The sequence below is a fragment of the Mustela nivalis genome (assembly GCF_964662115.1).
Source record: "Mustela nivalis genome assembly, chromosome: 8".
Classification (NCBI taxonomy): Eukaryota; Metazoa; Chordata; class Mammalia; order Carnivora; family Mustelidae; genus Mustela; species Mustela nivalis.
This window is the reverse complement of record NC_139027.1, coordinates 118911817-118926790: the sequence shown is the minus strand read 5'-3', so window position 1 is coordinate 118926790 and position 14974 is coordinate 118911817. Positions and strand designations below refer to the sequence as shown.

Genomic DNA, 14974 nt, shown 5'->3' with positions numbered 1-14974 from the left:
CCCCTGACTGGGAGCTCTTTTAAGGGCAGACAGTATTTTCCACTCATTTCTGTGTCTTCAGATCCCAGTTCGGCCAGGGAGGGAGGTGGGGTACTGCACACTTGCTGCAAGCCTACTGCCTCAGAGCGGGGGCCAGGCACCAGGTGCAGGGAAGCTCAGGGCTGCCCACGGCCAATGGCACTTCCATTCTGAGCTGTTCCAACGGTTGTACTGAGATGATGTGAAACTGGGAAAAGCTGAAGACGGACCGCCGCCAACGGGCAGGACGAGCGCCTGCACATACAAGGAGTCCAACACAGGCAGCAGGGACCTGCCTGGATACGGCCCTATCTGCTCGGTCAGTCATTTTTTCATTCATTTCGTCATTCATTCACTCATCCCCAGCATCCACCTGGTACTGCTTATGGGCTCGGCCCGGAAGATGCGATGTTAAACACACATACTCACAGAGCTTACGGTGTAGTGGGAAGACAGACTTGGTAAAGTCATGACGTAACAAGAAGAACTTGCTCTAGACATGGGGAGCACGTCTAGGAAAGCTTCCCTGAGGAAATGATGTTTGAAGTGAGCTCTAAAGGAAGAGGGGCACTGACTACGTAGAGACAGAAGAAGAACATTCTAGACAGAAGGAACAGTACGTGCAAAAGCTCCTGGGGGGTGGGAGGCATGTACTGAGGCGGAGAGGCCTGTGTGGTCACAGCACAGAAAGCAAAGAGGGCAGGTGACTTAAGGTGAGCCTAAAAGACGAGCTGGAGTCAGACCTCAGGGCCTGTGGGCCGTGCTGGAAGTTTGATCTTTACCCAAAAGACCCTGAGGGGTTTCTAACAGGGGTGGAGGAAGACCTTATTCAGATGACAGAAAAATCACTTTGGCTATTTTGAGAAGAAAACACAGAAGATGCAAGGGACTGGCTGAGGCGATGCCAGTCAGTCATGCATGTGAGTGAGGACGGTGGCTGGACGGGGTGGTGCTGAGTGTGGCAGCAAGCATGCGGATTCAGGAGCTACTGAGCGGGGGAATGGAAGGTGCTGACGGATACAAAGGACAAGTGAGAAGTGGCAGGAGACTGAGGTTTCTACAACAAGGTGCTAGCTGGGAAAACAGAAAGAGGAGCAAATTTAGACGAAGGCCTTTCTTCGGTTTGGATATGTCAAGCAGGCAATTAGATACCCAAATTTTGGGCTCCCATGACAGGTCAGGGCTGTGGATGAAAGCTGTGAGTTGCTGGTGTATGAACGGTAGTGGCAGGGCGCAAGCCGCACCCCTATGCGTGGTAGCTGCCTTGGTGAGTGTGGACAGGGCACTTAGGAGAGGCACAGGGAGAGGAGGGGCTCCCCTTCCTCCATTATAGAAGCTGAGCCTAGAGAACCCAGGAACGGACTGGCCAGTGGAGAGCAAGGACGCCAGTTAAGAATTATCTGCATAGTCTGCTGGGGAAACGATTCGGGTCACCGTCTTCATTTCACAGAAGACGACCCTAGAAGCAGACAGGGACCGAGACTTGCCCGTGATCAGACGAGGAGACTCTTGTAGCACTGCGCTCTTGGACTCCTTCCTCCACACCTAGCCCTACTGCCCATTTCTTTTTAGTCTACACGGAGCTCACTTGAGGAAAGGAAGAAAATACACAGAGAGGAACAAGGCTGAAGACCAAGTAAGCAGATCACATCTTGATATTTAGAAATTAAATTAACACCAAGAGAGAAGACAGGCTAGTCTGGAACGGCTCATCTCTAATATGCAAATGTTCCTTTTAACTTTTTACAGCTGGAGCAGATCACTGGCCAGGCTAAAGGAGCATCAAGGTAGGAACGTGGACCCTCTAAGTGAGTTGGAGGCTATGGCCCAGTACATCTGCCCCCAGACACTCCCACACACACCCCAGCACGGATCTCCATCAGCGCGATCACCACAAGCACAGCCCTCACACAGCTCAAATGAACCTTTCTGGAGAAGGCAGTCTGGACAACAGAAAGAATTCTGTCTTTAGAGTTAAAAAAACACCTGAGTAATATGTTGATATATCAATTTCTCCCCTTACTGGCCATGTGATCTGTGGAGGAAGACTTTTAAACCCTCATAGCTGCCCTTCCCTCTACTATGAAACGGGAGCAACCATACTGGTGAGTGACTGGGGCAAGGAACTGTACCTCTTTTTGCCTCACTTCCCCTACCTATGTTAAGGGGATAGTAAGAGGAGCTATTTCATAGAGCTGTTGTGAGTATTAACGAAGTTAAAGCATAGAAGTGCCTAGAACAGCGCCCAGCTCATGAGAGCCTGTAAGTATTAATGGTGGTGATGAGAACAGAGAGTACAAGGCTTGCCATCTAACAGATATGTAACCAAGGAATTTTCTCCTCCATTTGGGCAGGACACTAACATTGACTGAATCCTACTGTGTCAGACACTGGGCTAGAAGTGGGAGAGAGAGAGAGGAATATAAGGCGTGATCTCTCGACTCTAAGAACCCACAGGCCATGAAGGCAGGCACTCCACAAAGACAAACTGAGATGTAGTGTAGCAGAGTAACTTTTGTACGTAAAAGTTTCCATTTCAGTGAGGCAGAACATTCCCCAGCTTCATGGAGGATGCAACAGGGCCTCAGAGGAGTTAAGGTCACCCAGTGTCACATGGAGGGGTGCCCAACTGTTGAGCACAGGCTGGCAACGAGTCCACACCAGCTCATGGGCATGGGCACGCCATGTTCTGAGGGTCCTTTGACCAAGAGGACAAAACAAGTCAAGTTTCTCAGGCAGAGACAAGGTGGCCAGAGCACAATATGGTGTGGAAAGGGAAAAGAAGGGTAAGTGACAGGTTGGGGGCACAGCCCAGACAATCAGTGGAAGTCAGTCCAGGCCCCAAGACAACAGTAGGAGGCAAGACGAAGGGATGGGAGGTGCTGCCTGTTTTTGGCTAAGCTGACTACAAGGCCTGCCTCCAGCTGGTCTGGGACACCCAATACCTGATCGTAGATACACTTATCAGCTGGGGACTCTGGAAACATGTGAGCCAGGGGTAGCTCAGACAGAGAAGGCAGACCTTTCAGAGGCCTGCTCAAGAACCAATTCTCTCCTTTTTCCTTCCTAAGTTGTAAGAGGAAAGTCTCCTAAGCTTCTTGAGGTCAGGGACAGCATCTACCCACATTTTTATCTCCAGGACTCAACACCAATACGGGTAAGTACTAAGAATCGTGTCGGGAAGAGAGGCTTCCAAATGTCTTTTGCTTTAAGCCTGCAATTCTAGCAAATGGAGAATTATTGAATTGGAGTAAGATGACTATTTATGGAACATACATTCCAGACACTGTGCTGGGTGCCTCGCACATTTTTTGAAGCAAGTCTTGCACACTTAGCAAGAACTACAGTGATGCCTCTGCTTCTTTTAGGGCCAGAGGTAACCACTCACTCTTTTAATTAAAAGCAGAGTAGGTTGCAGAAGCCACGAAAGACAAGGGAATTATCTAGCAATCAAGGGAGAGCTGGTCTGAGAGCAGCCAAGGACTGAAACTCTGAAGTCTGACTACGTAGTCTCTAAGCCCAGCTTGGCTGTTAATTAAAAATATAACCACAGGCAAGTCACTGAACCTGTAAAACGGGCATAAACACAGCATCTGCCACCCCAGAGCTGTTCTGAGGCTTGAATAAGCTGCTCTGTATGTAAACGACGTAGAACGGTGTGCGGCACACAGGAATGTCAGGGTTAACTGCTACCGTTGCCACGTAAGGACGTGGCTTCCCGTTTGGGACAGGCTGACACAGTCAGAGGAGAACTTACCCAGATTCTCTGCCTTGTAGGTGATTTTGTTGGGTTGGCAGAAGGGCAGCGAGTAGTATTCATAAGGTAGCTGGGTTCGAGAGCTGGTGAGCTTCACAGCCTAGTGGGAGAAGAGAGGGTGTTGTTCATCAACCCGGAAACCCAGACGGCTGTTTCAATAATCCTCCCCGGTACCCACATATCATTGGTACACTTGGTAATATTATTAGCAAACTGAAAGCAGCAGATCACAGCTGTAGTACACTAGATACTATACAGTCTACGATTCTGAATTATTTCATGTTTCATTTAGTTTTAGACTACATTATAGTTTTGTTTAAAATCAGAACCAGGGGCGCCTGGGTGGCTCAGTGGGTTAAGCCGCTGCCTTCGGCTCAGGTCATGATCTCAGGGTCCTGGGATCGAGTCCCACATTGGGCTCTCTGCTAAGCGGGGAGCCTGCTTCCCTCTCTCTCTCTCTGCCTGCCTCTCCGACTACTTGTGATTTCTCTCTGTCAAATAAATAAATAAAATCTTAAAAAAAAATAAATAAAATCAGAACCAAATTCAATACATTCTGAAAGTCTGATAGGGTACCTTGACCCTATAATTTCACTTCTGGGCGTCTTTCCTAGGAAATAACTCCAAATGAGGGTAAACTTTAGGAACAAAGAGGTTCACTCCTTACTCATAACCACAGTGCTCTCCTGTCTGCGGTTTCTCGAGCCTGTCCAGCTCTTCCTGGCTCAGGCTCTGTGCCCACTGCTCCTTCCTGGCCCGTCTGGCTCTTTCATACATTCAGGTCCCGGCTTAGGGTCCCTCACCTGGAAGCGCTCCCTAACCAGCTCATCTAAGGGAATCCCCCCATTTGCTCTATTCCAACATGCACAGTTTCCTAGGTAACATGTCTGATACAACATGCTTATTTTGTTTATCGGTTGCTTTAAAAACAAAAAAACAAAAAAACAAAAACAAGTCTCTTCCACTAGAATTTAAGAGTTAGGCTTTGTGAGGATAAGGACCTACAGAGCCAGGCACACAGAGGTGTTCATTAAATGTTTGCTGAATGACCGAAGTGAGGAAAAATGGGAAAACAAGTATAAGCTCTCACGATCGGAAACGGCAATAAACTATAATAGGCTCATTCAATGAATATTACGCATCATTAAAAACAAGGTTTAAGGGCGCCTGGGTGGCTCAGTGGGTCAAGCCTCTGACTCCAGCTCAGGTCATGGTCTCAGGGTCCTGGGACTGAGGCCCACATCGGGCTCTCTGCTCAGCAGGGAGCCTGCTTCCTCGTCTTTCTCTGCCTGCCTCTATCCCTACTTGTGATTTCTTTCTCTGTCAAATCAATCAATCAATCAATCTTTAAAAAACAAGGTTTAAGAAGACCAAGAAGGAGAATATTTAGGAAGTGATGCGTGCACAGAGAATACAGCTCTGGAAATAGTGACAATCATAGGCAACGCCAAACCATAGATAAACAGAACTAATCAAAATGTTACAAAAAGTAAACTCTGATCCACATGCAAATAAAATTATCTTTGCTATTTAGAAACTACCAACCATTCCTATGCACCATCTAAAAAAGTTTAAATACTTTTTAGAATCCAGGTCCACAATCCTTATTTAAAACTCATTATTTTGGAAACTAGGAATATTTTTTGATTTTTAAAAGGCAGTACGGACAACACCCCCCAGCTGCGTCTGGGACAGTACCCCATATTTAATGACCGTGCAAAGAAATGCAAAAATATTCATTATAAGGGGAATAAATAAAGTCAAACACTTCAGGCCAAGTCTTGTCAATGAAAGCTTAGAAAACTGAGTTTCAAAGGTTTTTAGATGTTGGACGAAGGGACTGAGGACCACTATTAAGCATTTCATAAACTGCTTGAGCCAAAATGGCCAAAAAGTTAGTGTCTATTGTAACAGCCCGTTATTTTGTTTCTTACATTCTCTCGTTCTGGATAAAAAAAAAAAAAAAAAAAAAATCCACGTTACAGAGACTGAGTCCTAACTTATGTTCCCTCACCCTTCCTACCCCTCGACCCAAAGTGTCCCCTCTCAGACCCCCAGTCTGGCAGGCCCCGAAGCCAGTGCCACCCTCTCCTCCCTGTGCCACAAGCTTTGCTCTGGATAGGGGGGGCTTTTGGCAGAAGCACTGTGAGGAAGGGTACTGCAGTAGGTCAGAGCTGGAGCAGTTAAAGACTAAGCCTCACCACATCACCTCGAACAAGGTGGTTTACTTCCCTGGGCCTTGATTTCCATTATCTGTAAAATATACAGTATCTGCTTCAGAGGGTTCTTGGGGGGCATCTGAGTTAAGTCACACATAATGTCTGGTATGTAAATAACCCTCAATAAATGTTACTTTAATTACTTTTCCTGAAGGTTACAAGTCTGATTTGGGAGGAAGAGATATGCTCACAATAATGAAACACATGTAATGTTGCATTTACTCATTAATTACTGCTTAGCTCTAAATGAACTTTTTAAAAAAGATTTTATTTATGTTTTATGTATGTATTTATTTAGAATGAGCAGGGGGAGGGGCAGAGGGAGAGGGAGAAAGAATCTGAGGCAGACTCCACACTGAGTGTAGAGCCTGACACAGGGCTTGATCCCACAACCCCGAGATCATTATCTCAGCCGAACTCAAGAGTTGGATACTCAACCATCAGAGCCACTCAGGCACCCCTAAATGCAGATGCTTTTTAATGGCCACTCCTCAGACATATTTATCCACCCTGCCAGGCTGCATACTAGGAGCTGGTAACACAGCAATGGTTGGGACAGAGAAGATCCCAGCTCTTCTAGAACTTGATTCCTAGCAGTTTTCATTTTTTCCTTTAAGCAAATATATTATTTACATATTTTTCCTCTTCACTGGTTAATTCCCTCCAGATAATCACAAGTTGCTCGTATGTGATGCCCCAAATAAGCATGACATGTAGCAATTTTGTCATTTTGCTAATACCTAAAATGTGGCAGCAAACACAGGGGCATGTACGTGATGGCACCTCCTCTGGCTGGTCCTTTGTGATCGTCTTCTGCTTCTCCTTTTGAACACTGTGATGCCCAGGGGAAGATAAACTCGATGTTCACACAATCTTATTGCTTTGCTTTTGCACAGACCAGTAAAGACGTGGTTCAACACAGTAATGAGGCAAGAAATGTATGTTTATTTAAGGAGCAGAATTTATTTTCATAACCTTGTAAGTTCTGTTAGCCGTTTTTACACAATCCCTAAGGGTCCGAAGGACTACTTAAAAATTTCAACTACACATTACTTTGCCAAGGGGGGAACAGTGTGGTAGTCAAGTAGTTGGGGGTTTAGAGAGGTGAGAGGATGCCAAGTGTCCTACCCTAAAAACACTGCACAGGGGAGAAAAAAACACAGAAAAATACTGAAGTATTAAAAGTGGTTATACTTGGGTGATGACAGAGGAGCGTCCTTTTGGCCGAGAGCCCTTGTATAAATTTATGTCCTGTCCCTTGTGGTAATCTATATCCAGTGACTGGTTCATGGAGGGATCCAGAGAACCAGTCCTCTTGTTTCAATTTGGAACAAATCCAAAGGGTCGGCCATTCCAGTTCCAGAGCTTTCCACGGGCATCTGTTGTACCATGGCTCTGTGACTCCCTCTGCTCAGTCCTGCTTCCCTCCCACCCTCCCAAGTGGCGACCCTCAGAGCCTACCCAGCCAAACTGCACCGGATCCCCACTTTAGAGTTTGTGCCCTGGGAAACCAGATCCAAGAAAATCCACCACCAACCCCTATCCCTGCTTGGGGCTCTGAGAAGGCCACCAACACACTGTTAAAGAGCCATTAATCAAGGTGCCAGCCTGCCCACTGCCTCTGATCAACCATTTTTTAAGTGACTCCTTCCCCACTTTTGCTCGTTGATTGACCCACAGTGGGCATCGAGCTTGAGAAGCAAAGGCTCCTGGTTGGATGGTTTCTCTCTAGGCTTGTTCATGCACCAGTGTGCCTCATCTACTTACCATTGATTCTACTATGTATTTGGCTCCGACTCATTTTTAGGGAAATACATTTATTTAAGGAGCTAATACTGTATCACCATTAAAAATGGAAAACCAACAGCAGCCATAAAATCACGAGCTAAAGTAGCAGCTATTTTTCTTAATACAAATTAAAAGAAAACAGGTATTAAATAAAATGTATTTGTCATCTCATCTCTTAAAATCATCTCATGTACCACCACTTAGCGAGGGAGGACGCAGTTGGGAAAACCCAAACTAGAGAGCCCAGCTGGTGGCAGAAACTGCAAGTGAAAACACAGAGGCCCTAACAGGCTGTGTATGCGCAGACAATCTGAGTCATGTGGAGAGAAGCTGGGAACAGAGAGGAGGATGGAGCCGAGGAAACAGGAAGGCAGGCTGAGAGAGACAGACAGACAGACAGACACACAGACCTAGAAACAGAGACACACGTGAGGGTGAGAGTGAATAACACAGACACGGAAAGCACCAGAACCAGAGCCAGAGCTGAAGAGAAAGAGAGGGACACAGAACGAGAACACACTCAATCAGGCAAAGTCGCAGAGGAGAAGACAGAGATGAAGGGGCAGAGCTACTGAACTGTGGGCTCCCGCGGGCACTCCCCATCCAGCCAGGAACCAGGCAGCAAACCCGCGTTTTGCCACGGTGGCTGGCCCTGGCTTTTGTTCTCTGCAAGCATGGGAAGGACAGGACCACCTCACCAGGGTCCTCCAGCCACGATGCCCAGCACGGAGGCTCCAACAGTCTGGCGCAGCACCTACCTTGATTTCTACAGGGTCGTTCTGGTGGAAGTTGATTGGAGCAACCCCAGGGACGTAGAAGGCACGTGTATCACACGTGAGAGAGAAAAGCAGCAGGGACCACGGCAACCAGTCCTGCTTGGAAGAAGAGAGGTTGTAGTTGGAATGGGGGAAAGTAAACATCTTTCTGGGGCAGATCAAGTCATAGGACCTTCACACCTGCTTTAACTGACCCAGTCTCATCTCCGCTCTGTAAGTGCTGTCTTCCAAATGCCCCCAAGAGTCCCGCAAGGCACTGATTCTGCACTTCCAGAAACGAGTCACAAAATCAGTGAAGTAATTAACATGGGGACAAAAGGGAAGACTGTAATTCAGGGTAGCCACAGCTCCCCACTTCCAGCTCAATGTTCTTTTCACCTTTTCACACTGGCTCACTCTCCAGTATAGTTAGTAGGAAACAAAGCTCCATAATGTTCCACCAATTCCCTTTTCTCTATATAGCAAGATGTTAGGAAGCTCCTATGTGACCAATATATTTTCCTACAAGCCTTCTCCGGATTGTACTGACCTCATCATCTGCCACTCTCCTCCTCACTCAGCCCCAGCTACACGGACCTTCTTTCTTTCTTTTTTTTTTTTTAAAGATTTTTTATTTATTTATTTGACAGACAGAGATCGCAGTAGGCAGAGATGCAGGCAGAGAGAGAGAGGAGGAAGCAGGCTCCCTGCTGAGCAGAGAGCCCGATGCGGGACTCAATCCCAGGACCCTGAGATCATGACCTGAGCTGAAGGCAGAGGCTTTAACCCACTGAGCCACCCAGGCACCCTACACTGACCTTCTTGTTGTCTCTTGTCAGCAAGTCCTTCTCAACCCCTCTGGGCCATCACCTTTACTGTTCCCTCTGCCAGAATGCCCTTCCTACAGATCCCTGTGTGGCTAATCTCATTCCTTATTTCATTCAGGTCTCTCTGAAATATCAGGTCCTCAGGGAAGCCTTCACTGCCAATCCGACCTAAAATAATGCCCTCGGGGCTTCCATTCTCCACTCTTATACTTTCTTTTCATGGACCTCCCTACATACATGCACAATGTGCATGTACATCATCTTATCAGGTACAATATGCATTTGTTTACTTGTGCGGTCTGTCGCCCTCCACTCAAATGTGATCTCTGTGGGAGCAGGGACTGTGTGTCCCCAGGGCTTGGCACCCAGCAGGCACTCAGTAAATGAACTGCATTCAGCTTAGTCACCTGGGAATTCAAGATAAGACCAGACCAATTACTGGCCTCAAGAAATGTACTCCATCAAAACCTCTCTTTCCCTTCATTAGCAACATGCTTCTCCCCCTCAAGGAACCAGAAGAGCTTCCCGATTCTCTCTCTGTACCTGGTGTGAACAAGGAACTCTTATCCAGACACCCAGATCCCAGACTCACAAGTGCTCCTGCATCTCCACTCTCTCTTCACCCCCGAATGTTACAGCATTTCAGACCCTTGTTTCTGCCCACTGGACACTGGCCACAGCCTTCCAACCACCTCGCCCTCACATCCCCTCCATCCTTCAAGTTACTCCACACACACACTCTCTCCCTCTCTCTCCCTCCCTCCGATGATTCTTTCTGGAACTCAGTGTTACATGGAGTTAGAATCACTCAGGGGGCTTACATGTAAACTCATCTGCATTTTTACCAGAAGCACAAGTTGGCTTTAACAGTATAAGGATCTGAGTTTGGTGCACTTTTTGTAGATACATAGCTTGGTCAAAGTCTTTTTTTTTTTTTAAGACTTTATTTATTTTTGAGAGAGAGAACAAGCACAAGCAGAGGAGAGGCAGAGGGAGAAGCAGGCTCCTGCTGAGCACGGAGCCCCATGCAGGCCTCAATCCCAGGACCCTGGGAACATGAGCCCAAGGCAGACCCTTAACTGACTGAACTAGCCAGAAGCCCCCCGCCAAAAAACTTTTAATTTTAAAATTAATTTAGGGGTGCCTGGGGGCTCAGTGGGTTAAGCTGCTGCCTTCGGCTCGGGTCATGATCTCGGGGTCCTGGGATCGAGTCCCGCATCAGGCTCTCTGCTTGGCAGGGAGCCTGCTTCCCTCTCTCTCTCTCTGCCTGCCTCTCTGCCTACTTGTGGTCTCTCTGTCAAATAAATAAATAAAATCTAAAATTAATTTAGATTTGCAGAAGAGCTGCAAAAATATTGTGAGAATTCCCATAGACTCTCCACCCAGTTTCCTCTAACGTTAACATCTTACATAACTACGAGCAGGCAAGGCTTTAAAAAAAAAAATAACTAGCTTAAAAACGTTCTGGAAAAGTAGCACATACACAGTAAATAATTCAAACACAGTACAAATGGGTATACCATGAAAAAGAAATCTTCCTCCCACTTGGGTTCCCCATAGACAACTGCTATCACCAGTTCCCTTAAAATCCCTCCAGAGGTATTTTACATATATTCACAAAGGGAAGGGCTTAGTAGTAGTATGGGTTTTCCCTGAATACAACAACAACAAACAGAATTTATTCTTTCTGAGATGGAAAGCCTCCTGACTATGGGCTGGCTGCAGCATCTGATCTCCTCAATCAGATAATTTCCTCCAACTGACCTGTTGTCAGAAGATTCTGGCCCTCCCCTCCTTGGAACCCTGTGCTAGGCCTCCCTGGTCAGTCTTCAGAAATATGAATATGACTGCTTAGAGCGAGAGAAATAAGCCTTGTCCCCTTTGTACATAAATTCCAGTTAACTAAAATGCAAGTAAAACAAATCCCGCAGTACCAGCGTTAACTGCCATACGTTTGTTTTTTAAAAAATGAAAAACACAACAACAATGCAATTCTGAATTTTTGAAAAATGATGCAGAAAATAGATAATTCTCACACAAAGATGTGATCAACAAACCAGAGATCAAATGATCTTAAAGGAAGAATCAACAGATGAAAAATGGCAAAGGTTATCTCATTAATGTGCTACAAAAATCTTTGAATAATGGAAGCTGTCAACCAAAAGCAATTCAGAAGTTCAGTTTAGAATTAATGATTGTATCACGACGACACTGTCAGATTTAGATATTAAAATGTCATGGTTTTGATATTCCTGGATGGCTAGAGGGGTAATTAGAACACTTTTGGGGGAGGAATTTGCACTCTATCAAAATCCCCCATTTTTATATAAATATAAAAAAGAAACATATACATATAAATTTATATTTACAAAAATATAAATTTTCATATTAAAAAATATATAAAACCAGACACTCACATAAGATGATTGCTATGGCTTGTTTGTATACTAAACTCTATGCTTAATGTGGGACTGGAATTCATGACCCTGAGATCAAGAGTCACATGTTACACTGACTAAGCCAGCCAGGTGCCCCTACTTTGGTTCTTAATCGTTGCTGTATCCCCTTGAGAATGATCTTTTTTTAATCCTCAGATTTAAGGAGTTCTTGATACCTCCCACCTTTCCACCTCCGAGGACCTAGTTTGAGACTCCTTGAGAATATTTATTATCCCTATAGCTTATCTGTACATCTAGGGTAGTGGTTCTCAACCTGATGCATATTAGAATAACCTGGGAAATAAGTGGATTAAATTCCCAATCTAAACGCATACAGTGGGTGAATGGATAAAAAAATAAGATCCAGTAATATGCTGTCTACAAGAAACTCACTTCAGATCTAAAGACACACATGGGCTGAAGATGAAGGGATAGAAAAAGATATTCCATGTGAGTGGAAAGCAGGGGGTAGCTAAACTTGTATCAGACAAAATAGACTTTCAGTTAAAAATTGTGTCTAGGGGACGTCTGGGTGGTTCAGTTCATTTGGGTGTCTGTCCAGAGTCGTGGGATCAAGTCCCAAATCAGGCTTCTTCTTCTGCCTGCTGCCCCTCTGCTTGTGCACACACACTCTCTGATAAATTAAATCTTAAAAACAAAAACAAAAACAAAAAAACCTGTGTCTAGAAACAGAAAAGGTCATCATATAACGACAAAAGGATCAATTCAACAGGAAGATGAGAGTTATAAATATATACATACCCAACATCAGAGCACCTAAATGTATAAAGCCAATACTGACATATCTGAAGGGAGAAATTGACAGCAACACAGTAACAGTAGGGGACTTCAATATCCCCCTTAAAATAACTGCTAGAACATTCAGACAGAAAAATCCATGAAGAGCTGACTCAAAAAAACCACAGACCAAATGGACTTAACAAACATATGGAACCTTCCACCTGATAGCAGAATACACATCTTCTCAGTTGCACATAGAACATTCTCCAGGACAGATCACATGGTAGGTTCACAAAATAAGTCTTAACAAATTTAAAAAGACCAAAATCATTCCATGTATCTTTTCTGATCACACTGGAATACAACTAGAAATCAATAACAAAAATGGGAAACAGGCAAGTATGCGAAAATTAAACAACACAGTCTTGAACAACCATTGGGTCAAAAAGGAAATTAAATGAGAATTTAAAGGTATCTCCGACAAAAGAAAATAAAAATATAACATGCCAAAACTTACAGAATGCAACAAAAGCAGTACTAGGAGTAAAGAACTACATTTAAAAAATAAATTCCCCAAAATATAACTTCACACCTCAAGGCTCCAGAAAAATAACAAACGAAGCCCAAACTTTGCAGAAGAAAGGAAATAATAAATATTAGGCAAAAATAGATAAAAAGGAGAATTTTAAAAATAGGGAAAAAAAACCCTACAACAAAGAGAATTGTTTTTTTTTAAAGATAAAAATCAACAAATGAGACAAAACGAAAATAAAATTAGTAGCACCAATGAGAGAAAAAAAGAGGGAAAGCTCAAATCAGAAATGAAAGAGAAGACATTGTAACAGGTGCCTCAGAAATAAAAAGGATTATAAACAAATTGGGTAACTTAGAAGAAAAGGGTAAATTCCTAGAAACATATTTAACCTCTCAAAATGGAATCAAGAAGAAACAGAAAGCAAAAAACAGACCAATAAAAAAGGGGGTTTGAATCAGTAATCTAAGACCTCCCTTCACAAGTGGATTCTCCCAAATGTTCAATAAAGAATATTAATTCTTCTTAAACTCTTCCAAAAATAAAAGAAGGAATACTTCTGAACTCAATTTATGAGGTACCATGAGAAAACTAGAGTCCTGTATCCTTGATGAACACAGATGCAAAAATTCTCAGTAAAATACTAGCAAGCTGAATTTAACAGCACATTAAAAGAAGGATACACCAAAATCACACGGGATTTATTCCTGGGATACAAGGATGGTTCAAAATAAGCAAATCAATCAATGTGATATACCACAGTGATAAAATGAAAGAAAAAGAACCACATGATCATCTCTATAGACAAAGTTCAACATCCATGCGTGATTTAAATTCTCAACATAAAAGGTATAAAAGGAACTTACCTCAACACAATAAAGGCCATATATGAAAAGCCCATAGTTGACATCATTATTTCTTCCTAATCAAAAAATTTTCCCTTCCAGAAAGCCAGACACCAGACTTTTTTGCCTTATTGCATATGTGATTTGAAGCCAGGGCAGAGGATTACAATCTCCTGTAGTCATCAGGCCAATTCAATCTAGGAACTTACTCCAGTTCTACCTTCTTGTGAAACCAAATCCTTCAATCTTAGCAGAGAGATGCTGCCCTGGCAGCTGAAGGCCTTGCTCCCTGACAGCTCAGGTTGCAGAGAGACGAAAAGCAAATCCTCAAAGATCCCAACAGGCTTCTGTTGCAAAGTCTCAAACCAATAGCACGAGTACGCACACAAAAACCAAAAGAACAAAAAGACAAAGCAATGAGGATAATACTCACCCTGGTGGGAAACAACACAAGAAAGCAACAAGAAGCCATAGAGTCACTGAGCACTAGCCAAGTAAGAACAAGGTCCTGTGGCACACAGTCCTTTCCATTTAGGAGTCCCTACTTTGTGCCAAGTTACAAATGCTGACTTGCAGCATTTGCACAGCTACAACTGCCTGGGCCTGCTGTCACCATTTCATGGATGACTGCTAATTAACCCGAAACCCCGAGATTAAATAACTTGCCCAAGGTCAGAAGGCAGAGGAACAGGCATGCTCTTTTCAGGCAGGTGAAAAAGATGCATCAAAAGATGATAAGCAGGTAGCGAGAATCCTGATAATGATGGCATTTAACACTGATTGATGATTATGTTCTACTAAATGTTAAAATACAGAGCCATCCAAACTGCTACTGGAGAAGACAGAAAAGACTTAAACATACAAACTGAAACAGAAGTATTAGAAGCAAATACAGATCTACTTTTAAATAATTTATTTTATTTGTTTTTTAAAGAAGTGGGGGAGAGAGAAGAAGAGAGAAAATCTCAAGCAGGCCCCATACCCAGTGCAGAGCCTGATGCAGGGCTCGATCTCACAACCCTGAGATCTGGACCTGAGCCACAATCAAGAGTGA

At 44.2% G+C, this 14974-nt stretch overlaps 1 protein-coding gene across 2 annotated transcripts in view; it reads right to left on the bottom strand.

Moving 5' to 3' along the window:
- The window catches only part of TM9SF4 (transmembrane 9 superfamily member 4), a 30351-nt gene extending 21634 nt beyond the window's left edge, over positions 1-8717 (bottom strand). The window contains exons 1-2 of one of the 2 annotated variants that reach the window (XM_082745959.1): positions 8541-8717; positions 3776-3875 (exon numbers count right to left, since the gene is read on the bottom strand). In XM_082745959.1, coding sequence (XP_082602085.1) covers positions 3776-3875; positions 8541-8702 — 262 coding nt within the window. In that variant the 5' untranslated portion in view covers positions 8703-8717. The remainder of the gene's footprint in view (positions 1-3775; positions 3876-8540) is intronic. The other variant, XM_082745960.1, reaches the window with a different exon arrangement.
- Between the last annotated feature and the right edge of the window lie 6257 nt (positions 8718-14974).